The following is a 27,787-nucleotide window of genomic DNA, read 5'->3' as shown; positions in this document are numbered from 1 at the left end:
GGTTCCTGCGTACGGTAACCCGACGCCAAAGCATTTCGTGGCTGATTTGAGGGACATATAACGATATTGCCAAATAGATTAGTTTTGAGCAACGTCATTATTTGGGCAGTTATAAAATATGGCTTAAATTGAATGAAAATATTAGTTGGTTCTTGAAATAACCATTTTTCACTAATCCTCTGGTGTGCCAGAAGCCGCGAGGTGTTCAGAAGTGTCAAGTATAGTGCGGTGACTTTGGTTATTAGTTCGAAATATTCGCTGAAACACGAGGTGCAGAAAAGAGGCGAGCCTAGTAAAACTACCTGAAGCAGTGTCTTCAATGAAATTTATTGCACCGTTTGTAACTCTACTGCACTGACAAGTTCGTTGTCGCAGTCAGTTCCGTAGCACTGTTTCTTGCTATCACAGCTTCGCGTTGATCCTCCATTCTTTTAAGGGCCCATATCCCGGCAGAAACGATCACTACTGTTGCCAGAAGACCCAGAACCAGTGGCGTTACAGATGCGGACGTCGTGCCGTCATCGTTGTCTTCGTCGCTGTGTCCGTCTGTTGATTCTTTACCGCCTTTCGTAGCTTCCGGGTCTCGTGTGGGCTCCCATCTTGGTGCATTTGATGGGGACTTTTCGTCGTCGCCAGAGTCTTCTGTCATGGATTTGTGCACCGCATCATTGTATTCGGCTGTGTTTCCGCCTTCAGGTGCCGTGTGCCTTGTAGGAACTGGAGCCTCTGATGTGTGCTTGTGGTGGTTGAAGTAGTCCAACTCTGCAATGTCTGATAGCTCGGACGTCACGTTTAGGGAGTTGGTCGTTCTCGCAGCAAACTTGAGGTTCCACCTTGTGTATTCTTCCGTCAATTCTGCCCACTCAGGGGGAAGCGACATCGTCACAACATTATGTGTGCGTGCTTCACCAGGTTCTAAAGTACCCTCAACCAAGTTCGTTGAATCAATCTTCTCCTGGGACTCGAAATGCTGCTTGAGGCTTTCGGAATCATTGCTCACCCGGATATCGATTGATGACGCTGTTAGAGAGGACACATAATACCGAACAAATGTTAAAGCAAAATGTGAGTGATTATTCCTCATGGTACGTTTATATTGAAGTTGCAAGAAAAGCCGTTGCGTGTATACTGATGCTACATGAAATATACGACTGAACCTTTGCTCATTTGAAAAACAGAACACGTTTAATCTACAGCTATTTCATGTGTTTAGTTCAGTATCGCTTTCTTTTTTTCTCGTCCAAGTTTATATGGATGATCGTACGCGGCACATATGTTCCGGCTTAGACGTCACAGCTATTTTCTTTTCGCTACATACATCTTTAAATGTGGCCGCTACAACGTTGGCGTTATGGAAAATCGCGGCAATGTTTGACTTCACCTTTCTTGATTACACATTTGATTTAACAGACAGAATATTTTACTTTTACTCAACGTGCACCGAGTTCGCTCCAAGTGGCCAGTTGAGCAAGATTAATTCTGGAACGATGTTCAGTATTCTTACTTCATTCTTCGATTGCTTATGTGCTAAAGAACCGTGCTGCGCTTCCAATTCCAATACCAACCTTTCCCGAAGTTCAGGTGAGCACCGGCCCAATTCCAACTCAACTCTAGAAGGAGAGTGCCATTTTTTCCGAGTCTCTCACAACAGGCTTTAAATTTCCAAGGTTTCAAGGGTGGATCCAGGCTCATGTTATGGGCCTCTAGATAGAATGATCCTCCGTCGGCAACCCTATGCCAAGTTCCGTTGACGGTCTGTTCTCCAGGCCGCTGGCGTTTATACTTGAAGGTGCCGTTGTAGGAAGGGAAGCAACTTTTGGGATACTTATGGGACGGGCTACACTGCCCTGCAAGTGATGTTGACATTGAAAATATTGTGAGGGGTTTACACAACAAGCGAGCAATTTGAGTGTCCTTGGTCTCAATAGCGCTTCTTGTGTAGACAATCAGTGCGCCGCGTTTTACTCGCAGTGGACAATATTATGCGATGAGAATACAGTTGCATGTAAGGACACTTGAACACTGCCATGGAAACGAGTAAGTTGAAAGCACATTCCAGTCTGTGCCTGAATCCCTTTTCGAGCACAGACAGGAGATGTGTTTGAAAAAAAAAAAAAAACATGCTCTTGGGCTTTCATTTACGAAGGTTTCAGTGCTTTACGCTTATTTGTTCTCGCCATTGCATTTATACCTATTGCGTAGATAATTGCTGTTCCTTCATAGGAAGCATAATAGTATACAAAGAAACAGATAGCCTTGTAGCTCACACTACCCGCCGTGGTTGCTCAGTAGCTATGGTGTTGGGCTGCTGAGTACGAGGTCGCGGGATGGAATCCCGGCCACGGTGGCCGCATTCCGATGGGGGCGAAATGCAAAAACACCCGTTTACTTAGATTTATGTGCACGTTAAAGAACCCCAGGTGGTCCAAATTTCCGGAGTCCATTACTACGGCGTGCCTAACGATCAGAAAGTTGTTTTGGCATGTAAAACCCCATTAAGTATTTTTTTTTTTTTTGTAGCTTACACTAGAGCATGCACGGACCCTTTCTTCTGGTCCGAGCCCGGTTCGAGCCCGAGAGCGCCACGCGTTGGTACACCGATGCCCGGCACCGAGCTTTCAAACCTTGCCCATACATGGCCCGCGATCGAAATACTTGGGCACTGCCCGACCCTGGCCGGCCCGGTACGGCGCTTTAGCCTTTGCTAATAAACAGAATATGATCCTCTTGCCGCATATTGAGAAAGTAACAGCCGCTCGGGGAGTACTCTTTAGAGGCAGTCATGACTACGTGAAGATTTCCGCTGGCGCTGTTACAGCGAAATGAATAGGTAAAGTAGGAAGAAAAAGAAAACAGGTCATCAGTTCACCATGGTCGTGAATTTACGTTACGTGAACGTGGATACTATGCCGATTAGGGTCACGGCAACGTATAGGGAAGGCAAAGTGCCTGCCCACGCCCGAAGCGCTAAACACCCGAGCCCAAATATTGTACTTCAAAGAAGCATTGCTATGCAAAGGCAAAAAGTCGAGCAAATAAACTTAGCGGGCGATTTACATTAATAAAATAGACGTGACCAACAGGGTGTTTGTAATAATGGAAGAAGCTGTAAACACATGCGGGCAGTGTGCACTATGTGGAGTTGATGGATCTTGGCAGTTCTCGCTGGTGGGTTTGGAGACAGTCTATTGTCAGTCAATATGGCGCACCTTGTTTGGCCTAATTAGGATGCGGCATGTACTGATTCAAGAAATTCAGAGAAATATTTATAAGTAGCTCCAGCATTATGATGCCGCCGCTTCAGAGCGGTGATACTCTGCGTATAAGAAGTTCAAGCTTTCCTGAAATATCGTGACAGTGTTGACGTCTAGTTCATCAGCAGGTATTGTTAACTATTGCATCCCAATTACGTTACGATTACCTCATTCCTGCCATAGTTACATTGGTGGAAATTAAGGTAAGGTGAAAAAAATATCCGTGACAGCGTCTTTGGTGAAACCAAACGTTGAAAGCAAATAGGCAATATTTCTGCTACAGTTTGCAGAAAACTACAAATACTAAAAGTACACCTGTCATTCTAACTTTTTGCATCCCGAAACGCGATGTCAAAACGATGGCATGCATAACTTGTTTCCGAATTCTGCAAATAGCAGTCGGTGCCTGCTGTACACGAAAGCCAACTTCTGGAGTCATCTTCGTTTAAAAGTGCGGTTTAGTAACCATCTTAAATTTGTTTACCTTAAATTACGGGTGTTTACAAATTACGTGCTTTGGCTTTGATGCATTGCAATGAATAACCAAGCAGAAGTGCGAGGTAAATTCTCACAGTTGTAAAACATTGTGACCTTTCGGGCGCGGAAGCACAAATAGAAGGGGCGTTGTGGTTTTTTGGGCTGAGCTATCAATTCAGCTGGTCCAGAGTATATGCAGTGTGCTTATGAAATGCACATGCATTGATTAGACCAAACGCTCGCAACGTTCTAAGCAGTCGTGCGCTAAGGGGGCACTACAGGCTAATACTCACTCAACGTAGACTGTTTAAGTACCATTCCAGAAACCTCACAACGCTTGTTTCGTGCCAAGAAAAGACTTAGTTTACGAGAATATTGAATATGAAGCATGCGAATACCTTTTTCAAAATACAAATATCCCGTCACCCAGCCGGGGGAGCAGTGACGTTGCACACGCCATGACCACCCTAAAAAGCGGCGGCCGACAGACGGCCACACCGAGGGAAGACAGAGCGATGGATTCGCCGCTGCAGCTGCTCTTTAGTGAAGCGGCGTAGACCGTTCGGGCAACTCGTGATATAACATGGTAGCTTATTTCTCTGCTGCCTGCAGTTTGTGCTAGTTTTGCCAGCCTGCCAAACCAGCGTAGCACTACATGTTAACAAGACTACTGAAACGCGAAAGCGTGGGCGGCGTGGAGTGGTTTGGCTACGAGGCCTTTCCACCGGCCTAGTTGTTAAGGGTAATTTTAATGACATCTTTGTTTTTCTAGAAATGAAGTAGAACTGGACAAGTAGCATATTATTTCGGTTTATAATACAATATAAGAATGTTTTTTCAACAAGTGGTTGAGAACTACTGACTTAATTTAACTGAGGAGTGCTTTCGTCACCGGGCTAGTGCTTGAACGTCCCGGGGGAGTGTCTAATCATGTCCTGCATTTACCTTAATTTCTCGAGTCTCTGTTCGCGATAACTTTGACGACTTAGGGATTGTCGCGTATCAGTCTATCAAGTTATCTTAATATTTGCCTTTAGTGTCCCTTTAGTCAATGAACCACCAGGTGCAAGCAGCAGATATAACGTGAGGACGCTTTACATGTGCCTCGTCGGTTCGTTTCGTACCGGCACGTGTTCTCATTCACTCCGTAATAATAGTTTCTGTTTCAAGCTTTATGCCACGCGTAGGTTCTTTGTGCTCATTCAGGATACTGCAAAAGATGTGGGACCATGTCTGTGTGTTCAGAACCAGTGTTTCACGGAAACGTTTCAATTAGGTACTCACCGGTAGTGTTGTTCTGCATAATGAGGGGCATATTGGAGCTCGCAGAACATGCCGTTCGACAGGATACGTTGACATTGTCACCACTCACGTAGGCCTTCAAAATGTACCTTCCACTTTCCTTAATGTTGTTGTAGTAATCAGTGTATTTCCCGTCGTCAGCGTACACGTCTGGCTCTGCAAAATTCGTTCCATTACCTCTTTAATACAGAAGCTCCAGCTGCGCTGCACGTCATTTTCTGAGGCGTGCTGTTAGCTAGGGCTGTGGGCTGAGTAATTGATATCCGTGGTTATGATATATCTTTGTTGTTTGTTTGTGCAGCTACACTAATACGATAAGAAATATGAAAATGGTAACTCAAGAAAAGTCGCAGTCTCGCCCGAGAGAAAAGCACCGATTGCGATAGTAAATTAGTGGGTATGTGGTACGAAGTGAGGGTAGTAATTTTAGCGGCCGTATAAATTTGTAAGCATTGGCTAACCAAATTAACAATGATAGAATGTGTGCGCGTGACTAAACTAGGACGTAAGAAGAAATAGACACACAGAGACACATAAGAAGTTTCACGGGAACACTGCCTCGTAAGTATCGCTGTACATTGGTTCCAACAGAGCACTTTGGATCTGCTGCATTTTTTATGTTACCGCATCAAACCGGTACTCTGAGTTTCGATTTCACAGACGCCGGGTGGGGTTACAAGTTTTGTTATACCTTTTTAAGGAGGAAGCCAAAGAACACATGCCTTGCTGAAAAAAGCACGTCTGATCAGATAAAATTTTAAAAGTAGCGGTCTTTCTGTTTTCAGAGATGTATAAGGCACAAACATTTAGGACTGCTTATGTGGGGGAATGCGAAATAATTATAGTCGCTTTGGTGAAATGTTTTCGATTTAGGTTTTTGACACGCATGAAACTATATACGCTTGAAATGTGCGACAACGTAGTAGGGCGCACAGGGTGACGTGTTCTTGTTGGACAGAATGGACATTGTCCCCCTGAGGATGTGTTCGAAGCAGAAAGCGCACGGCATGTTATCGTCGCTGAGGAGTTGGTTGCGTTCACACAGCGCCAGTCTCTCCACCGGCCTCAACGCACGCACTAGGCACACCTTTAGTCAGCCAGAGAACTATGGAGCCACCATGGGCTCCGGGACGGGTGCCCGTCTCGCACCCCGCTGGCCAGGGTTTGGTTCCCATTCAGAGCGAGATGTACCACATTTACTTTTTAAAGTCATTAGTTCAGTTTCTTTGCAGGAGCCAGCCTAATAAGCTTGACGTCGACCCGAACATTTTTTTTACGTGTTTTTACTCTTTGGCAACGTCGCTCACTACGACAAATGTTCGCGCAATGAGGCGTCTAATGCTTTCGCATTAAAAGAAAACAGTGCTTTGAACTTCGCGTCGTCCTTTCGTGAGGTTAATGGAGCGATCAAGACCATCATCTGGTGCACTATATTGCTAAGGTTTCACATGTGAAAACTTTCATGGTAATAAATTTAAAGAATTTTATTAAAGTTAAACCTTATAGTTTGTTGCCCGAACTTGAATCGATAATGAATGGTACAAGAGGAAATGTGAGTGCTATAAGTCTATCAGTAGTTGACATATTACGCTTGAACGCAGTTTCCAATAGCTATTAAGTGCGTAAAATAGTACTCGTAGATAAAAACATTCAGATGTCGACTTTTTAAGTGCTTGTGGCTTGCGACTTCTTGGAGGGTTTTGGCTTTTGAGTATCATATGGGTATTAGGCCTAGAAACTATTCTTAGTAAGCTTAGCTAAATCTCATACGAGATCACAAATTGAGCAGGGTGCATGACCAAACAAGATTCAACCTTCGCACAGTGACTTCGGCACTTCTGCAGATTTTAATAACGACGTCAAAGATTTCTATAGATGCTACTGGGATTCCTGTCAATGAGACTGAAAAAAAAAAGTTGTTCCGAAAGGTTCACCCACCTTACTTAAGTGAACGACGCTAACATTGGTCATAAAGGCATTGAAGCAAGGCAGACAATCGCTTAAAGATGTATATATATATATATATATATATATATATATATATATATATATATACATATATATATATATATCTACATATGCGTTTCTGCGGACGTGCGCTGCAGACGCATCTACACTTGCCAAACAAATCCCAGGAGGGAAACAGAAATTTGCATTAATATGATCTTGATGAGGGCTCATTGGTTCATACTTAGAACTGAGGTTAAACAGCGCAAAAAAGACGAGGACACAAGGACACAAATACCACCGACAAGCGATGACTGCCAACTGGAATTTTATTTGAAATTCACCGGACATTTATACTTTTTTCAGCATAGGCATGCGCACACCACTCACAAAAACATCCGCAAATCAGCAACATTATAATCTTTCTTTCAAAAATATTTCTTTTCCCTATAAGGCAAGAGAGTGAGAGTCACATTAGAAAGGAAGGGGATAAATGTGTAAGCACTCCCTTTCTTGCCTTGTCGGGAAAAGAAATAACATTTTTGGAACAAAGATTGTAATGTTGTTGATTTGCAGCTGTTGTTGCGACTGGTGTGCGTATGCCTATGCTGCAAAAGGTATAAATGTCCTGTGAATTTCAAATAAATTTCCAGTTGGCAGTCAGCGCTTGTCTGTGGTATTTGTTTCCTTGTGTCGTCGTCTTTGTCGCGCTGTATAACCTCAGTTCTAGGAAATAGAACCAATAAAAATCTGGGATGCTCGCAACCGGCACTGTTTTACAGCGCACCGCAGCCACTGCTAACAGGCTACAGTCTAATTTTTAGCCGACTATATTCAGCTCAGCGACAACAGAATCATGTAACAATATGCGTACCTTGGCCATCGTCGCGGGGTCTTAGGGTTGTGGTTGCGCCATCCAGGTCAGTTATCTCAGCCGTCACAGTTGCATTCACAACGATTTTCTTTCCTTTAGTCACATCAACAATGACGATAGCGAGGGAGTTGTTTCTAACCAACGTGTTCGTCATTCGGGCCTTGGATCTGATGGGTTCTGTATTGTTGTTAGTAGGCTGTGAAAACACACTCACGCAGGCGCCGACTTCATCGCTGCTGTTTCTCTCTAGATGAAGCGTCCATGTACCCGTCTTGAAAAATAAATATAATACAGTGTCAATCAATCACTCTACAACACATGTGCGCCACACCCACCCACACACACACACACACAAATATATGATGTAGCGAGAAATGGCATTGCTGACCGGTGACGGCACCCTGTTTGTTTGTGCGTCAGTGATTCTGTTCAGCGACAAGAATTGCCAAGACGGACTTTCCAAGGGAATGACCAGTAAATGATTGGGGAAATTAAGTTCCTGATAAATTTAGGCCTTGGTGGTCCACAACTGAACATATAAACGCGACTTTTTGAAAACACTGCTTTTGCAGACAAGAATATCATTTCCGTGCGTAACAAAGTTTCAGTGTCATATTTACCCAAGTTCTTGTCATTTGTCTAATTTGTCTACTGAACTCAAACAAACTTTACCCTAAATAAAAAGATGTTCCCTGCCAAATTCTCTTTGCATGGGATTGTAATTGTTCAGGAAATGTTTGAAGCAAATTGAAACGTGAATGTTATTCTTTCAGATCAGCAAAACATTCATAGTCAGAACAAAACTTGAAGTTTGAAAGCACACATTGGATTAAATATTTCTTGAATTCTTCTCGACCCAAGCAGGAATATGGATGGCCCATAACGCCTACAATTACAACACTTCTCAATATTTCTAGACTAATCTTGTATGCATAATGGGGAATGATTTTACTGGGCACGCGCAAATTGTTCAAAATTTGCGTTAAGAGAATCTTGAGGAAACTGCAAGAAACTCTGAGGCCCCGCCTTAGCCTCCCCCCTCCCCTGAAAGGAGCGATAAACGTCCGTAATGTGTGTTGTAGTTATCGTGGAAGGATTGGGATTCACAGTAACAGCAATCAATTTAATCTATGAGACAGTTACACAATTTAAATGGGCACTGATCCTCACCTAATGAAGACGATTTAATGACATCCTCTTTGAAACGTGGCAGTAGTGACAAATAGTCACCTAGCCTGCTCGATTTAATCTGGGATACCATCCATATTCTTCTCAAGCAATTTAGCGTACATCTCCTTAATCCCTTTTTTCCCCTTCAAAATCTACATTGTACAGCTAGTTATGGCTAACAGATCCGGTCGTGTCAGTCTCTTCCCTGCTTTTTTTCCCACCACCGCTCTACACGTCTCTCACTTATCTGGACTGCTGATCGGGTGGTGCTTCCGTCTACTTCAAATCCCAGTGATTGCGGAAGGTGGACGTTACATACGGTTCTCACAAGGTGAATCCCTTTGCATTCAATTAGGATGTGCTGAGTGGTCTCCGGATTTTCGAGGCAGCGTGCACATGCATTATCTAGTTCCGAATATTTGCTCCGGTACGTTTTTATTCTCAGGCAGCCGGCTCAATCCTCAAGTAGCAAGGCACTGCCCTTCGTGTTATCGTACAAGTTGTCCTTTATAATTTCTTTCTTCTCATTTTTGTAAATCTCTATAGTCCATTTTGTTTCGATACTTTTGAATCTTATTCACTGTCTCTGCTTCTCTCACTTTTTTCTGATGACTCCTGGCTGTCTATTTACACATTCAATTGCCCTGTAGTCGGTTGCCAACTTTCTTGACCTCTTCCTCCATTTTGTGTAATCCATGTTCCCGAGTCTTTCTTCAAATCTTGCTCTGCGCTTCTATAAATTCAAAATGGACCCAACACATATCACCCTACATTGCTTCATTTGTGCCTTTACCTTGGGCTCCCAAAACCAACCGGCCTACCGACCATTAACTTCCAACCCAGGCAAGATATCTGATTTTAAACATACAATCACATTTGCGAATGTTATCGCTGGCACCAGTACTGCTTTCCAGATTCAATGCACCACCTCAAACCTATTTTGGCCCCACAGTGGCCCCACAGAAATCAGAAATCGCGAATAACAATGGAGGCAGAGGATGTCTTTGCTTCCGTGCTTTGTGAAGTCCCACCACTTTATTACCTTTTAGACTACCCGACAATTTGTACTCGGCTGCCTCTATATAATTCCCTTTGCAGCTCCACAAAATTGTTATAGATGCCTTCGTTCTTGAATATATCCCATAACAATTACCAGTCTACGTTTTCATAGGCTCCTTGAATATATAAATATGCTATCAATAGAGGTCTATTCTGAGCTACTGAAATCTTCTGAGTTCCGCCAGTACATTTCTCTACACCCACTTCGACAGTTCTAATTTTATTCCTTGCGTTGCCAACGTATACATCACCGACGTTACTGTAACTGGCCTGTACGAGCTCGTCTTCTCCTTACCACCTTTGCCTTTGTAGATGAGGTTCATTTTGCTTTCACGCCATCCAATCGGAATTTTCTTAGTTCTGATCACCTGCTCTATGGCATTAGTCAGCTGTGCCTCGCACTTTGCACCGAGGTTTTTGATTAGCTGTATTGGGATTTCATCGGGTCCTGCTGCCATGTTATTAGGGACATCATCTGCTGTCCTCAAGCAAAAGTTTTCTATGCTAAAGTTTAATCTCTGAGGCTTCTCTGCTTTCGCTGGATATGTTTAGGTCTAAACTACGCTTCCTTTCGCGCCAAAGTTGTCCCTAACAACGTCTGTGATGTGCCACCGGGGATCGTCTCCTTAGTATATGCTACCCGATTCACCCCTTATAATCGCGTGCAAATCTTTAGTTGGAGCTCCTAGTGCTGTTACAAGCTTCCAGAATCTTTTGGGGGCCCCTTTTTCTCTGTTTCCAATTTTATAAAGCCTGAAACGACGAGGGGGGGGGGGGGCGACACTCTGCGACGAAACGTGGCATTAAGCGCTTTAGAAATAAATAAACAAATAAATAAATAAATTCCTAAATCAATGTACACACCTCAGCTTGTTTGAAATGACATACATATGTAAAATCAAAAGGATGTTTACTTCCTAATATTGCAAGTTATCTCTATCTATATATGTGTCTTTTCTCTGCAAGTAGTTTTATAGAAATGTGGCACTCCCTGCCTGCAAAAAAAGAGCAGAGCAACAATTTGGAGTGCCGCCGTCTCGGAAAGCTTCCTGCAAATACTAAGCCAGCCGCTATACTGCGCCGACTGTACTGCAACGTCCTGGAGGCGTACGCAGCTTAGTCAACAGCGACTTTTGGGAATGGCCCTACAATCGGCACAACGTGCATAGCCAGCCTCGTTTGACTCGACCAACTCAATGCCGACGCCGGCTGCGCATCCCATTTTAACGGATGGCGCGTTAAACATCAACCGCTGACGGTCCCAAAACGCGTACGTTTGAGATCACCTAACTTTCTGCTCTTCATAATTTCATGGAAAATTAAGGAAGATACTCTGATGTACACAGCATTCCAGGCCCCGTGCCTTCTCGCATTGCGGGGTCAGGCGCCTGTTGTGAATTGAACGCGGTGTCGTATCGTTAGCCGATGTTCGTGGTAAAAGCATTGAATGGTCGTCGCTTGCAGCACGATATACGTTTTACACTTCGCTGAATTCCAACTGCAATTATTTCTTTCATAAAAGTAAGTTACGAGCTATAACCGACGCTTGGTCTCGCTGCGGGTAGTGAAGCACACAGGGTTGGCTGGCTGACGAGGGGGCTTCTTGAGACTCGGTAATGCGGCAGATTATGCAGTCGTGGAGCATGTTTTTAAGTTCTGTACGCCTAACTGTTGATGAAGCGTTTGCCCATCACAGTGCTGCACCGACGCCATCAGTCAATTCCTGCGGTGGGTTGCCGAGCGCGCATATGACCCTACCATCGGTACGCACGCGACAACGTTCTGAAATTTAGGAAGAGGCGGCAACTTCCTTCTTGCTCGTGGGTTATTCCGCCAGCAGGTGGCGCTCGAACTACTACTGTTTTTCGTGCATGCTTTGAGCTTGTTCTGTTATTGATTTTCTGATTTTCTTTAGCCTTTAAATAATAATTGGATAGTTTTCTTCTTCTTTTGCCTCTCTTTTTTTCGTGTGTGCAGGAGTGTTTCGTGCACATTTGGTTCTGCAGGATAGTCAGAGCGCCCTTTCACGTCACGTGCTTCAGCACGTGAAACCGGGTGGGACGTTGAGTCGTTATAGCCTTTAAACAGTAGCTTGCAAGTGGCAAGACTGAAAGCTAGTAGTGGTTTTACTGTGTGTGCGTTGGTAGGAAAGCGAGAGCGTGACCGCGTGGTTGAACACGTGCGAAAACGTGCCATAAGTCCCTGCAGCATTGATTGCTTTTAAACATTGGTAAGAATTACTTTGCGACATTTCAAGGATTTTGATCCTTTGAATATCGGTTTTTACCAGAAAGCACGTGCTCTGCATTATTATAGTATTATAATATTTGCAGGAGAAAATGCCCTGAAATACATGCCAAGACAGCCGGGAAAGCAGGCAGTGCCCGGGGGCTCGCACAAGGGAGATGAGGCGACGGATGAGATGGAGAGGAAAATGAGTCAATCGGCACACACTGTGATGTCGATGCTAGGCTGAAGAAATTGAAGGCTTTCGAGGAATAGCTTGTCAAACCGGTTGAAGAGCTCAAAAATGAGCTAAATAGGGAGCGTGATGCTCGGAAGGTAGTAGAAAAAGGCTTGAAGCAGTCGAGGAAACGCTGAACAGCGCCGCCATTGTGAACGAAAATGGCCGTGACAATGGAACACAATCCCCCGACGTGACAGGAGAGGGAGTGCCAGCAAAGTACGTGGAATGCACGGAACGTGGTGAGGGGTTAGATGGAAAGAGCGGCACCCACCTTCAGGTCGCCACGCGGCAAAAGCAGGAGCGCTTGGGTCAATGCCCCTTGACAAGTCCGAATCACACGGAAAAAAACAAAGGGAAGCATGGGAGACGCAGGAGAAAGTGAAATGGTTGTTATGCGCCGGCGATTCAAACCTAGATAGGTGCTCAGAAGCAATTTTAGAGAGAGTGAAAGGCGATAAAAGAGTAGCGGTAGGGACATTTCCGGGGTGGACGCTGGGTTCTGTCATCGAGCGAGCAAAAGCAAAGCTCGCGGAAAATTCCCACGCGCGCAACGTTTTCATAAGGGCCGGTGGGCTAAATGAGGTCCTAAACAGGAAAGGGACAGGACTAGCCCATCGTTGGCGAAGGGGGTGGACGACTTGCGCGAGCTGTCCCTTCAGGTAGAGATCGTGGTGTGCACGGTGCCAGAGGTGCCTGTATGTGGCAGTCACATACAAAGAGCCGTAGTGACTGCTAATGAGGCGATATGGAAAATGAGCGGAGATAAAGGCTTCGAGGTTGTCGAAGTAAACAGGGAGGTGAGAAGGTGTGGTGGTTTTCAACGAGACGGGATCCACTTCAATTACAGGCTTGCACTAGAAGTGTGCTGGCGACTCACTGGTCGCGCTGTTGCTTCTTTAAGGGGCCCACGGGCGCTCAGGAGGCCATAGTAGGTAGTAATGAGGAAGGTCCCCTAAGGGAACGTCTGCATAGCATCGCCGTCAATAACAGAAAAACGAGGAAAGCAAGAAAGAGCTCGCCATACAATAGGTTGGATAAACATGCTGCGCGGCAGAAGAAAGGAAAAGTGGCAGAGATTTAGGAGCAGTTAGAGAACAAATAAGGGTGTATGTCGTTACACAAACGCACCTTAGAGACTCGGAAGAGCCGCCAGTGATTGAGAATTATGTTTGGGAAGGGTGCAACAGAAATAAGTCGGAAAGAAAAGGAGGGCAAGTCGGAATGCTCATCCATCAGGGAGCCAAACGGACAAAGAGTAAATTTAAAATGTCAAGAGCATCTTCGGTTATCAGGTACAATGAGTGGGAAAAAAACTTGGCTGCGCGTTACGTATTTGTGCACCGGAAATAATTGCGCAGAGAAGAATAAAGAGTTAGTGGAATGCATGAGCGCTGATATTAAGGGTTTCTGGAATGGTGCTGAAATGATCCTATTAGGTGACATGAATGCCCACATACAGGATTTAGATGTCTATACCGACAACAACGGGAAGTCAGTGCTAGACCTCTCTGAGCAACATAACCTCGTTATCGTGAATACAGGGCTTAAGTGTGAAGGGCAGATCACGTGGGAAGTGGGAACCCGGCAATCAACCATTGATAACTGCCTGATGACAGGAGGAATTAATAAGTTGACAGAAAGGGTCATTAATGAGGAAGGGTATACCAGCATAGGGAGTTATCATAAACGCATCATTTTGAATATGGGATATGTAGTTGGGAAAGAGAGCAAGGAGTGAAAAATGAACAGTTCAAATTTGAATGATGAACAAATAACAAATATAGTCACTAGAGTCGAGGAGGAACTTGGGAAATGACCAAATAAAGAGTGGTAATATACTAAGCTTCTAAGTGAAATAACGAGACAAACACGGAAGAGATACAGTAAGAAACCGCAAAGCTGGTGGAGCAGGGAGGTACGAGAAGCGATCGCCGAACGACAGAAAGCATCCGGAAAGCACAGGCAAGCAAAGAAGACGCAGTTGTCGCCGGATGAAGTAGCCGGTAAATGTGAATTATACCGGGAGGAAAAAAGTCTGTGGTTCAAATACTGGTGCAAGCAAAGATAAAAGCTGAAAGTGAACGTTGGTTGTCAGTAATACGTGAGAAAAAGAAGGCCGCACCTAGAATATTTTGGAACCACATAATATTGTTAGGCAGGAAGTCAACAACAACAAAACAACATATCCTAGACAAAGATGGAAACAGACTAGAAGGAGAAGCGACAATAAATTACATCCCAAAAATAACAGCCGAATCTTTCCAAGGCAATGACGAGGTTGTACTTGAAGAAAAAAAATCATGAAAGAGACCCAGGTGGAAAAGGAGCTGGTGCTGATAAATTTCAACTGGAAGAAAGCGGAAGGGAAAATCCCTAAGCGCACAGCCACAGGGCTAGACGAGTTTCCCGTTAGGCTGAATAATGAACTAGGACCAAAAAGTAAGGAAGCTCTCGTGAAAGTTCTCGTGAAATTTAATTTATAAAGGTACGGGGGAGAAAGATAGAATTCACTCGTATATACCGTTAACCCTTACATCGGTAATATACACGCTAGCAATGCAGGCAATCAAATTAGAGCTTCAAGCATGGGCAGAGAATAATGGAATTTTGGGAGAACTTCAGAATGGCTTCAGAATATGTAGGCGTTCAGATGATAACTTATTTGTTCTTCCTCAGTGTATTGAAATATCAAAAGTAGAAAGCAGAACTTTATATGTGGCCTTTTTAGACATTACAGGAGCCTGTGACAACGTAGACCGCAACATTTTGCGGGATATTCTGTAACGGAAAGGCTTCGGTGACGATTGTGTGCAGCTTTCGAGAGAGATTTACCTAGAAAATACCGTTTGCGTTGAATGGGAAGGGATGAGAAGCGACGAGAAAGTTCATATCAACAAGGGACTGAGACAGGGGTGCCCTTTATCCCCCCTGTTGTTTATGATGTACATGGTAAGGATGGATAGGGCGGTAGAAAGAAGTAATATCAGGTTTAATCTCTAAAAAAAAAAAAAAACAAGTGGGTAGAGTAGTAGAGCAGCAGCTTCTAGTTTTATTTTATGCGGACGGCATTGTGTTGCTTGCTAACAAGCAAAGTTAATTGTAACGTCTGTCTAATATCCGTAGGTAAGAAGGAAAGAATTTAGGTTTGAAATGTAGTGTTGGAAAATCAGGTGTTATGGTATGTAGAGAAAACAGTGAACAGACCGTGGCGACACAGGGTCAGGAAATAGCTCGTGTAACAAAATATAAATACCTTGGTATATGGATAAACGAAGGCAATAGGTATATGGAAACACAAGAAAAAACAACCGAGAGGGGAAGAGAAATGCAGCCATAATGAAGTACAGAGCGCTATGGGGATGCAATAGGTACGAAGGGCTCCGATATATGTAGAAAAGTGTAATGGTTCCAGGACTTACTTTTGGAAACTCGGTTGTTTGCCGGGGTACGATTGGGACTCGATAGGAACCAAAGGTGAGTGGGACGCCTCGCAATGGGCGCTCACGGGAATACTACAGATGAAGCTGTGCAGGGTGATATTGGCTGGACTAGTTTTGAAGAGAGGGAAGCTCGCAGTAAAATTGAGTATGACGAACGACTGAGGATTATCGAAGAAAGTAAATGGGGCGGGAGAGTGTTGATGTATCTGTACATGATAAACATTGATTCACGGTGGAGGAAAAGAACTAGGAAGCTTACCAGCAAGTATGCAGCCTGTCGGGTGGGCAACACAGCAAAAAATAACGTCAAGCAGAAAGTCAGAGAGGCTGAAATTTTGTGATGAGTGGAGCAATGGAAAAGAAACCTGCCATGAGTAACAACTTATAAGGAAAAGGTCGAAATCAGGACAGAAAAAAATTACAACTCAAAAAGAAGCTCATTACTTTTGGAAGCGAGATCGGTATGCCTTAGAACACGCATCTATAAAGCGGGATTTAAGAAAGAAGAAGCATGTGCTTGCTGCGTGAACAGAACAGGGAACAGGGAAACTCTGGAGCATATTTTATTAGAATGTGAATACATCTGCGAGCAATCGATTTAGGCACCACTGGCCTCCTTGAAGCCCTGGGGTTGAACGAGAGCAGCGAAAAAGTAAACGTATCCGCAATAGGGGTTAGTAAGAGGCTATTGGAGGATTTGTGGAAGTAGGGAAACGACAGAACATGGAGTCGTACAAAAGCACAGTTCGCAATTAGAGTTGTGTGAGTGTATAGTGTGTTTCCCTCTTTTTCTTGTTTAACCTTGGTAGGAGATTAGGCAGTATAATAGCAAGAGCTTGGTGGCGCCACCCGCCGCCCCATTCCAAAGGGGATGCTCATGTCATTCATCCATCCATCCTTCCATAGACCCTCGTAGTAGCTGGAGACGCAGTAACCCGCATTCCCCACAATCACATAGGATGCGCGTGAATCATTCGGGGAAAACAAATGATGAATTATGCGAGAGAGTCGCGCTTCCTAACAAACTACACCACTGGAACTCGAACCTTGCCAAGGCTCAGTTCTCGGCAGTTTACCTTACCTTTACGGGGTCTGGCAGGGTTACCCTGGTTGTGTCACCGTAAGGGACGATCTCACAGGCTGCGCATTTTCGTCCACTGGGGTCCGTAACCCCTACTTTCAGTGCTCCATCGGTCTCTCCAGCAAGTCTAATGGAGATCATTGTGTTCTTTGCCAAACCAACATCAATGGTGAAATCCTGGTTTAGCCTCACGGTGAAGTTCTTTTTAACTTGCAAAACCTGCATTGAGACAAGGGCGCTGTGGTAATCTTGCGACAATAATATCCAGTGCACTGAGAAGTGAGCATTCCATGTTGGGCTTATATGAAGAATAAACGGGTACATATATACCAGGCAGCAAGAACAGGTGGAAAACACTACATTAAAGGCAAAGCGCCACCTTCATTGCGTGAAGCGTCATATTGTAGTCACGACTCATATCGAAGAATCATACTTTTACCGCCAATGTCCCCGGAGGCCTGTTCATCAAGCTCCATCTTGGGATCTTCGACAATAAGGTTGCTCTACTAGTCATAATACTAGTATAAACGTACGCAGTTATCAAAGTGGTCAACGAGTATTTGTTGGTACGTAGAAATGAAGCAAGGTTGCGACCACGTTTCGAACGATAGTATAGCCGCTTCGTCGCAGATACAGATATAAACAAGAGTGACGACGTTGCCAGTTTAATTGCGCTTTTTATATCACCCGCAAAAATATTCATTGATAGAAGAAATGTTACAAAACATTGATTCAATCAGTGAATGAATGAAACGAATAGTACTTATAACCAGACTCTTCTTAAACCTGTTGATTTGAAACTTCAGCTTGGTGCTGCCAGTTTAAAGCTCAACAAAGACAGCATAAAATATATGTTCACGTTGCAGTGACAGTGAAGAAAACAGTTGAGTCACTCAAAGAAACTTCATTGGGCGAACGTGTGCCAAGAGAAATAGGTAGCGCTCTATCAAAATGATAGCCGTAAGCACACCCGTCATTCATCGGGGATTGACGTCCGAGTCAAGCATGTCGGCTATCTATCTCCATCTCATCGTTCATTCCAGAGTAATCGCTGGTGCTCGCGTATGGTATAGAATGTACACCACTATTTGCATTGAAATCGCAGTCTAATCATAAAGAAGGTTCTTTTGCTATAGTATCAGCGCTAAAGTCACGACAACTGAAGGTGCGTCTGGGTTTCGATTGAAAACAGAGAGTACTCGGTGAAAAGCAGCACGTAGGCAGCTGGCTGTGGAAATGGTGCGTGACGAACAAATAAGAAACGATCTGTGGAATTTATAAGCTGGAAAAAGACTGCAATGAAGTTATTACGGCTAGCATGAAGAGCCAGACACTGGAAAGAATTCACCAAGGGCACTTGGGAATCAACAAGAGCAAAGCCAGGGCAAGACAACTAGTTTTTTGGCGGGGAATGAAATCGGATATATAATCGTTCGTCCAAACACGTTCTATCTGCAAAAAGCAAGCATATAGCTAACCTCGAGAGCCTCTACTGACGCGCCCCGTGCCGGACTAACCGTGGTACAGGGTCGGCATTTGCATATTTGAATTGAGCGGGAGGTCGTACCTGGGCGCTTAAGACGCCCTTTCAAACTTTCCGGAAGTTGAACTACTCAAAGACACCATGGCCAAAACAGTTGTTGACGTACTAAGTGGGATTCTTAATAGGCACAGCATCCTTATAGAAGTTTTTTCTGACTATGAGACTTCAATGTTTATGTCGTGCATTCGCGTTGTTCTCACAATTGTACGATTTTAGGCATGTCACGTCAAGTGCGGGATACCCACGTTCCAATAGGTTGTAAGAAGAGGGTGTTCAGATAACTAAGCGTATCCTCAAAAAACGCCCGAAGCGAAACAATATTTCGGGCTGGGACTGCTTCCTGTCAGGACCACTCCACTCGAGTGCGGCGCATCGCCAACTGAGCTGCCAACGGGACGACGGATTCGCACAACAATTATCGGCGTTGAAGGTAATCCTAGTCACGAGATGCTCCGGCGCCTTCAGACAGACCAATCTAGGGGACCAATGGCACGCCTGAGCCCGGGAGATACCGTCTGGATCAAGAAAGGTGCATGGGCGATGAAAGCGAAGACTCTCAAGCCTGATGGTTACCCAAGGTCGTATACAGTCATCACAGAAAACGGCTCGGTGTTCAGGCGCGACCAGTAGCACCTGCTACTGACCCGGCAGCCCTTCCGAGAAAACGCCCAGAAAGACAACGACAATGACCTCAAGGGAAACGCCGACAAAAGAAGCAGGTCGTCACCTCGCTACACAGAATGCAGAGCTCAGTCTTTTCCCGCGGAGCTTGTTGCCCAGTAAGTGTCTCGTCACACCAGCTCAAACGACGTCGACGCCTTAACGTCTGGCTTACGACTAGAACTTCGCGCAAGTGACTTGAACTGAAGTGCCTGTCAGTTTTCATTAACGTCATTTTCCCGTTTCTTGTTTTTTTTTTCGAACGGGGGAAGATGTATCGTATCTTGGGCGCCGAGCGCTATACGCGTTGCGCGCAAGCGCACCGTATATAACCACATGTGCCATGTGTTCAGTATTCTACTCAAACACCTTATCTGATGCTGACTAAAAGACACACCGCTTCCTTGTACATGTGTACAATAAATCGGTAGTGTTCCCCCCACTGCCTCGGCGCAACATGTTTGACTTGCTGGACGCTGCGCTACAGACGTCACACCCTCCGCTTTGGAGCGGACGGCTTACATTGAGGAGCAACAGCGGGACCTTCGGCTGGAATTTCCTCCACAAGAAATGTGAAATTGAAACGCACAAAAATACGAGAGGCTTCTACTCCGATGATCCAGATCGACGTATTTTATTTTTGTGTCCCTTTTAGGTTCATCGCAGGACGCAGGCCTCTGCCAGTGATCTCCAATTGCCTCTGCCTTGCGCTAGCTGATTCCCTACTTGTGCATGGAAATTTCCTAGCTACTTCCGACCACCTAATTCTCTACCATCTTCGGCTGTGCTCCCCTACCCTTGACAGTCATTATGTAACTCTAATGCTTCACCGGTTATCCGCCCTACGTATTACCTGGCCTTCCCAGATACATCTTTTCATTTAAATGTCAACTAGAATAAAGTATATCTCCATTTTTTTTCTAATCTACACGGCTCTCTTCATATACATTAACGTTAGTCCTTGTCACAACATTAGGTCCTGCTTCTTCCTTTTTGAATACCACACCACATATCTGCATCAGAAGCACCGAACATTTCATCCCAGCGGCAGCCTGGTCTAGCCTCATGATGCAGCTGCTTGCATTGTGATCAGTCGCCAGGACGCAATTCATGTGGCCACATGGACGTCGTAATATAGGCCGCATAAACACAATCGCTAAACACTCGCTTTTTGTCAGAGAATAATTCCTTCCGGCAGGGACGAGCGCCCGTCTTGTAACTAGCGCAGGGTGTAGAACGCTGGCAAACTCTTGACGAAATGACGAACTCTTCAACAATGCAAATGTGTCATCTATGGTCTTCTTTATGGGTTTCCTTTAGCGTTAACGATCATGTAAGTATACAAACTTGTTTATTAAGTAAGGTACCTTGAAAGCGAACAGCACTCAATCCCAGTTGAGTCACTCTAGCTCAGGTTCAGCCACGATGTCTCGGCAATGGCAGCGAAATGCTTTCTCTTACTCCGATCCCTGACGCTATTCGACAGGTTTATGCAACTTTGTTAGTGCTGCCAAGGTCTAGAACAGGATGGAATGATACAATATGTGAACTAACATTTAAGAAGCATATGTAAGGCAATAAGCATCTGGTCACACATTGAAATACCTTAAGGATAGGGGGAGGCGTGAAGTAAATTTTTCCTTCGTTCACGTGTTAGTGCAATCGGCGGTTGGCCTATGCAGTCAATTTAAGAGCGATGAATGTGGCACGCTTCTGGCTTTATGTTTGCTTTTAGAAATATATTATTTTATTATTACCATGTCTATTTTCAACCACCAGGAAGCGCATAAGAAACGTTTAAAAATGTGTTTCTTTCCAATAAACTTTGGCAGTCAGTCAGCACAGTCTTGTTGCTTCTTCCAGCTCAACGCTGGTGCTTTCTCATCACGTTCCTGTGGACAAGGGTGAACTGGCTGAAGAGTGCAACGTTTTCACCAGCTCACTGGTCACCTCAGCACGTGGAGGCGACTGGCCCACATACCCGGCAGCCTACAAGCCAGTGGCGAAGCACCCCGCATCGACAGCCTCGAACCGCTTAACAGTACTTATCACGCGCTGCAGCTGCCAATATCGTGGTGGAAGAACATTTTGGAAAGCCTAGAGGACCTGGGAACAGAGTTATTTCGACTAAATAGACCACACTCTCAGTGGCCTTTTTGTTCCTATTCTCGGCATATGTTCGACCCTCTAGACTTCTCTTTTTATCTATTATACGTCACTACACGAGTCCTGGAGTCTCCGTGGCCGATCTTACTCCCGATTTCGCAACGGTATCGTAGTGACCATGCCAGTTTCCTTGTTTTATCCCTGTCTCTACACAGGCAATCTACCCATACGGGCATTCTCCCACCTTTGCAAAATGTTTCTTCACGTGGGAACTCTTAGCGACAAATTCATATGGTGTTAGATAGTACTTTGTTTTCATTGTAATATTAGCGCGATTCCTTTGTCTTTAACAGCTTCACTTATAGTGGACTCGCACGACGTACTAATCCGTGTTTTCCATACCGGACGAGGCAACATCTCGTTCACGGCACACACAGACGGAAAATAATAAAGGGAAAATCCGACATCCACCCGTTCGTAGCATTTGCTACAAAGGAAACCCATACGGATGCCACGAAAGAAAAGCCTCACAGTTGAAAAAAATTCTTCCTGATCCGGGACTCGAACCCGGGAGCACCGCTTTTCCGGGGCAGCCACTTCACCATCTGAGCTAACCAGGCGGCTAGCAGATGGCAGGGCGAAGTCTAATTTGTCAACAACTCGACGCAAAGGCAAGAGTTTGACGTAATAGTTCGGCGGAAACCCGCAAGGTTTAGAGAAGTAACTAATAAAGGAAACTCAGACATTCACCCGTTCGTAGCAATTGCTACAAAGGAAACCCGTACGGATTCCACGAATGAAAAGGCTCGCAGTTTAACCATGACGAATATTTCTTCAACTGCGAGGATTTTCCTTCGGGGAATTCGTATGGGTTTCCTTTGTAGCAATTACTACGAATGGGTGGATGTCTGATTTTCCCTTTATTACTTACTTCTCTCCACCTTGCAGGTTTCCGCAGAACTATTACGTCAAACAGACGGAAAATGCTGATTTTCTCACATCCAGATTCTGGTGTTCGAACAACGTGAATTTAGACTCAATCGCTTTCTGCGTCTGGTCACAAGCAATGCATATTCACCTATGGGACACGTTTTCGAATGAAAAAATCTACCGATTTTTCCCCAACAAAATAAAACAAAAACGAAGCCATTGAAACCGGCCGCTAGATTCAGCTGCGCAAAAGTGAGATCGTGGTGCTCTGTTAACTAATAATAACAAGCAAACATTCGTAATCCATCGCCTCTCAACACTGACAGTGCTAGTGGCGTGCCGAATGGGGCTAGCTTTTGGAGGTCATATACAAATGGCCACAATGACAGAGCCCCTCTCCAAACAACTAAAGCGCGAAAAATTGAGAACGGATCTCCGGAAAAGCACCGAATAGTCTGGAAGACTTTGCTGAAGATGTGTCATTATACAAAGAGAAAGTATAAATGTTAGTAGGCAACTAACGGGTAAAACAGCCCATAACGGGAACTTGATAGATTTGATGCAGATGCCACCTACTTCGGTTACTCCGTCATGTCTACTATCGTTCATGCCTAGTCGTCTGCTCACCTAGTTCATGTGGATGCTCTTCGGAGCCAGACGATTTTCGGAATTATTGTGTGCAGAACAGTTTTCTGTGTAGCCATCCGCCATGTGGATTTACCATAAGAAAGGTCGATGGGAACTAAAACAATGATTAGTCCCAAAAAATTCACAAACGCAACACCCAAGTTTACGCCAATGAATGCTTGGCGGGGTCGGAAACAGAACAATTGTCCCTTCGTTGCAGCTGCCAGAACTTCAAGTTTTTCGTCAGCTTCTTTTCCAATAGCAAATGAGATTACTTCGGCGAGGGACTTCACGAGGTTTTGCATGACGCTCGCCACATAAGGCTGAAGAATTTGAGAATCGCTGAAGAATTTTGGGCGCGGACTCCATCACATTAAATACAATGCGCTCTACAGTCATTCTTCGACGCCTCGTACCGATTCTTGCGCCATGAATATGCAAACAAATTGTATCACGTGCCGACTGTCACCTTCCTCGAACTGCCAACATTCTTTACCCACCGTAGTTGTTTAGTGGATGTAGTGTTGGGGGCTGCTAAGCACGAGGTCGTGAGATCGAATCCTAGCCGCGGCAGCCGTATTTTTAGGGGAGTGAAATGCGAAAATTTCCGTGTATTTAGATTTAGGTTAAAGAACCCCAGCTAGTCCAAATTATAACGGAATCCCGCACTACCGCGTGCCTCATAATCAGATCGTGGTTTTGGCACGCAAGACCCCATAATTTATTATTTACCATTTCTTAAGGATGTCTTTGGGAGTCGCACAACTCTTGAATACAAGCGTCAGGAGTTGCGCGCGAGGTTTTGATTATGTGGGTAGCCATTTTGGCGTTCGATATCTGCTAGTCTTCATTGCGGCTATATTATATAGGCGGAACGGAAACACGGTAGACAATATGGAGAAATCCTACATATATTACTGCACAATAATCTTAAATAGTGGTCTTCTTTCACGCACATAGATAACTGTGACAGGACAGCACTTTCACAACTAACTGGAAGTACTGTATATGCAATGCCCAAAGGTGTGCCTGGCACGGTGGCCAGTAAATGGGACGTAATATTGTGAGCAGCTTCGGCAATAGCATGTTAACGGACGACCACACAGAGACAGTTTGTGCAATTCCTGTGTCGAGCCTTTTGCCTCAAGGTGCAAAACCAACCTATTCATGTATCCATCTAAATAGTTATGCACATCTCGATTTGGAGCTCTGCGGTTAACCCATGAGTGCGGAGAGTGAAGTCGCTAGGGAAAAATTTGGCGGCACCTTAACGAAATCGATAAGTCAAAATCAAAATCCGCCCACGACGGCGTCTCTCCTAGACGCTGTGCGATGTTCGGAAGTTAAGATAATGTGCCGACTGAAGAAAGGCTGCTTCGGGGTGCTTCCGACGATTACCCTACACTATTAAAACGGTTGCACTCTTTGGGGTGTATATTTGTCCCACAACGATATTCGTCATATGCCTTGCTTGCGTTTCCTTTCTTGAAAACTCGGCGCTCGCTACTTTCCTGTCGAGAATGCTGCGTCACACTGATAACGCGCATGCCATTCGTGACTGGGAAGTACCGGTCTCGCAGCGTTAAAGAACGGAAACGCGGGCAAGACAGTTGACGATTATCGTTGTGGGACAAGATAAGTCCCAAAGGGTGTAAATTTTTCTTGGAGTGTAGCTTGTTTACTCCTTGGTATCAAAAAAAGAAGGAAAAGAAAAAAAGAATGGTATCAAAAGCCCAGAATCAATTGTCGCACGTCGCGACTGAACGCTCTTAGGATGATAAATCATTTCCAGGCGACGAGCGACTCCGCTTTATCAAGAACACCGATATCGCCGGTGGGACAAGCAATGTGGCGAAGTTCAATACGCAGGGGTAGCTTTTAATTATTTTATTTTTGTTTTGTTGACGTCATCACACGTCCCCGCGGGAAGTTTGAAAGCTTAAGGTCAGTACGCCACGTTGTGGCAATCACGCGAACTAAACCCTCGTGTCCAGAAAAGCTGGATACGGAAGTGTTAAGGTGTTTCAATTGTCTTTTACTTGTTCGCCTATAGGGACCCAGACGACGGAACAAATACGTGTTTTACATGCCGAACGAAACCTTATCTGATTAAGCGTAATAAATTTCGACTGCCAGCATCTTGTCTGCGGCATACGGGCGTAAAATGCTAAGCTTTTTCTCACATCCGAGTTCTGGTGTTCGAGCAACGTGAATTTAGAATAAATTGCTTTCTACGTCTGGTCACAAAAGTGCACCTTGACCGATCAGACAGTTTTCGAATTAAAAAGACTACCTATTTCAGCCAACAAAATAAACAAAAGCGAAGCCATTGAAGCCGACCACTGGATTCAGCTGCGCAAAATTGAGATCATGGTGCTCCGTATAACTAATATTAGCAAGCAAACATTCGCTATCCATCGCCTCTAAACCCTGACAGTACGACTGGCGAGTACTGGGGCTAACTTTTGGAGACCATATACAAGCGCCCAGCATGACAGAGCCTTTCTCGAAACACCTAAAGCGCAAAAAATTGAAAACGGATCTACGGAATCGCGCCGAATGGTCTGGAAGACTTGGCTGATGAAGTGTCATTATAGAAAAATAAAGTATAAGGGTCAGTCGGGAATTAAAGGGCAAAACAGCACATGACGGCAACTTGATAGATTTGAAGCAGATGGCGCCTACTTCAGTGCCTCCGTCATGTCTAATATCGTTCATGACTAGTCGTCTGCCCGCCTAGTTCATATGGAGCCAGACGAGGTTCGGAATTATTGTCTGCAGAACAGTTTTCTGTGGAGCCAACCGTCGTGTGGATACGCCATAAGAAAGCTCTATATGAACTAAGACAATGATTAGTCACAAAAAAAAAAAAGCGAACGGCAAGAAAGGTAGAGGCAAATGTGTTAAAATGGGAACACTTAAACTTACCGTAACGGGCCATTGGGGTTCCACTTCGGATGCACTGGCTGTCACAAACGCCACGCCCATGTTTACGCCATTGAATGGTTGGCCGTCTGGGAAACAGAACGATTGACCCTTCGTTGCAGCTGCCAAAACCTCAAGTTTTTCGTCAGCTCCTCTTCCAATCGCAAATGAGCTCACTTCGATGAGGGACTTCTCGAGCTTTTGCATGACGCTCGCCACAAAAGGTGGCCGGTTCTCTCGGCCGTCGGTTATCAGGAGAATGAGGGAGCCATGTGGAGGATCAAACGGTGCATCGAGCAACTGCATGTGATGGATATCATTCGCTGTACTGAGTAATTGCATGTAATTGATACCTCACTAACTCATAATGAGAAGCAACAGTAATGCTAGTGTCGAGTCCTCTGTGCAGAGGAAATGTGAAGGTATTCAAGTAATGGAAAAGGGAAGCCTCTTAAAACTGTGTACACATATACCCAAACAAATCCGCAATTGTATGTGATCAACAATGGGATTAACAACAAAAGTCTGAAAAGAAGTGTTAACAAAAGTCTGAGCCCGGCACACAAAGTTTAAGCAAATGTCTTGGTTTTAACGGTAGCTGCATTTTGAATTTCTTTTCCCCAGAGAGCTTTCTCTCCCTTGAAAAGGAAAAAAAAGTGCTGAGTCCCATGATGAAACCCTTTCTACAAGCGGGTATTTCTTCAAATGAAGTTTCACAGTCTCTTTGCTCTACTCAACATAGCAACGTAAACTACGGCGCTCAACCTTGTCATTCGTGCATATATGGGTGGTTATGATTTGAAGCTGTTGCAATCTTATTGCATTTTTCGTCATTAGTGCTCAACGATTGGTAAAGAAGATATATTTGTGAAGTGGCAGTTTTGGCCGAGAGGCAAAGCATCGATTACGATAGCAAATTAGTGGAAAGCTATAGGAAGTGGTGAAAGTAGTTTTATCGGGCGTATATACTTGTAAACATAGGCATACTAACTAAACTAACAAGCATGGTGTCACGCACCAAACAAGCAAGCATGAACAGGCGCGGCAGCAGCTTTGGGCAAGTTGACATTCGTGGTGCCTCTAGCGTCAACGCCAACTAAGACGAGAAAACACAGCGGGTGGCGGACTCTACCCTCGTCGCAGATGGCTTTCAAGATACAGCATCCTGGGCCGCCAGGCGTAGAAAGCGCCCCGCCCTCCGCCACCTCCGTACCTTTCGCGCGGGGTGGTGCGCAGACCGGAATACGGCGCGCTTCCTCCCCGCTTTCTTCGCTTACGTCCGCATGTTTCAGCCGTGATCGCCGGCTGGCCCTCGAATGCTTTCACTCGCGCATACAGCGTATGGCACGCGTCGACGCTTTTGTCGCCCTTGGAATTTATACGGAACCTCACGGTGACGGCGACGGCAAAAGGCGCTTGGAGTGTACATATAACTGCTATCGTAACGAAACAAAAAAGTCAAGCCGCGTCAACTTCGCCTGTATTTAAGGAGAGATCGCAAATTTCGCGAAACACTCGCCGCGGTGGCTTAGCGGCTATGGTATCGCGCTTCTACGCACGAGGTCGCGGGATGAAATCCCGGCAGCGGCGGCGGCATCTTGATTGGGGGCGAAATGAAAAGAGCCCGTATCCGGTGCATTGGGAGCTCGGGAAAGATCCCCTGGTGGTAAAAACTAATCCGGTGGTAAACTAATCGACACCTGGAGACAAAGAATAGTATGTTTGACATCAGCAAACAAGGCGGCGAGAGGCGCTGTCTAAACTAACAGCACGTAGCGTTGATTTTGAACACGTACACTTTCGCCTATTTAGCAAAGCTTCGTTTGCGTGAAAGGGTGGACTCCCTCTTGCGGCCCATATAAGCTTGCGTCCACTTTCATTTCACTTCACCTGGTAGTTTCGAGACTTCAATTAAACAGTAATAG

The 27,787-nt window shown here is 45.0% G+C and overlaps 2 protein-coding genes across 2 annotated transcripts in view; both read right to left on the bottom strand.

The window, feature by feature from the left end:
• The window catches only part of LOC129383417 (calcium-activated chloride channel regulator 4-like), a 104,949-nt gene that overhangs the window by 76,311 nt on the left and 851 nt on the right, over positions 1-27,787 (bottom strand). The window contains exon 2 of the mRNA XM_072289675.1: positions 25,866-26,162. Within this exon, the coding sequence (XP_072145776.1) occupies positions 25,866-26,162 (297 nt within the window). The remainder of the gene's footprint in view (positions 1-25,865; positions 26,163-27,787) is intronic.
• Positions 321-17,280, bottom strand: LOC129383430 (calcium-activated chloride channel regulator 1-like). Its single transcript, XM_055067989.2, has 5 exons — positions 17,072-17,280; positions 7,855-8,125; positions 5,016-5,189; positions 1,566-1,847; positions 321-1,020 (listed from the first exon to the last, which is right to left on the bottom strand). Exons 1-5 carry the CDS (start codon positions 17,210-17,212, stop codon positions 347-349), a joined length of 1,542 nt encoding a protein of 513 aa, XP_054923964.2. The 5' UTR covers positions 17,213-17,280; the 3' UTR covers positions 321-346.

This window comes from Dermacentor andersoni, chromosome 8 (genome assembly GCF_023375885.2).
Source record: "Dermacentor andersoni chromosome 8, qqDerAnde1_hic_scaffold, whole genome shotgun sequence".
Taxonomy (NCBI): Eukaryota; Metazoa; Arthropoda; class Arachnida; order Ixodida; family Ixodidae; genus Dermacentor; species Dermacentor andersoni.
This window is presented reverse-complemented; position numbering and strand designations above follow the sequence as displayed.

Coding starts and splice junctions, on each gene's coding strand:
- LOC129383430 (XM_055067989.2), bottom strand. CDS start 17,212: ATGATCTCCATTAGACTTGCTGGAGAGACCGATGGAGCACTGAAAGTA. Junction 8,126..17,071: donor CCCTGCCAGACCCCGTAAAG/GTAAGGTAAACT, acceptor TTATTTTTCAAG/ACGGGTACATGGACGCTTCA. Junction 5,190..7,854: donor ACCCCGCGACGATGGCCAAG/GTACGCATATTG, acceptor CGAATTTTGCAG/AGCCAGACGTGTACGCTGAC.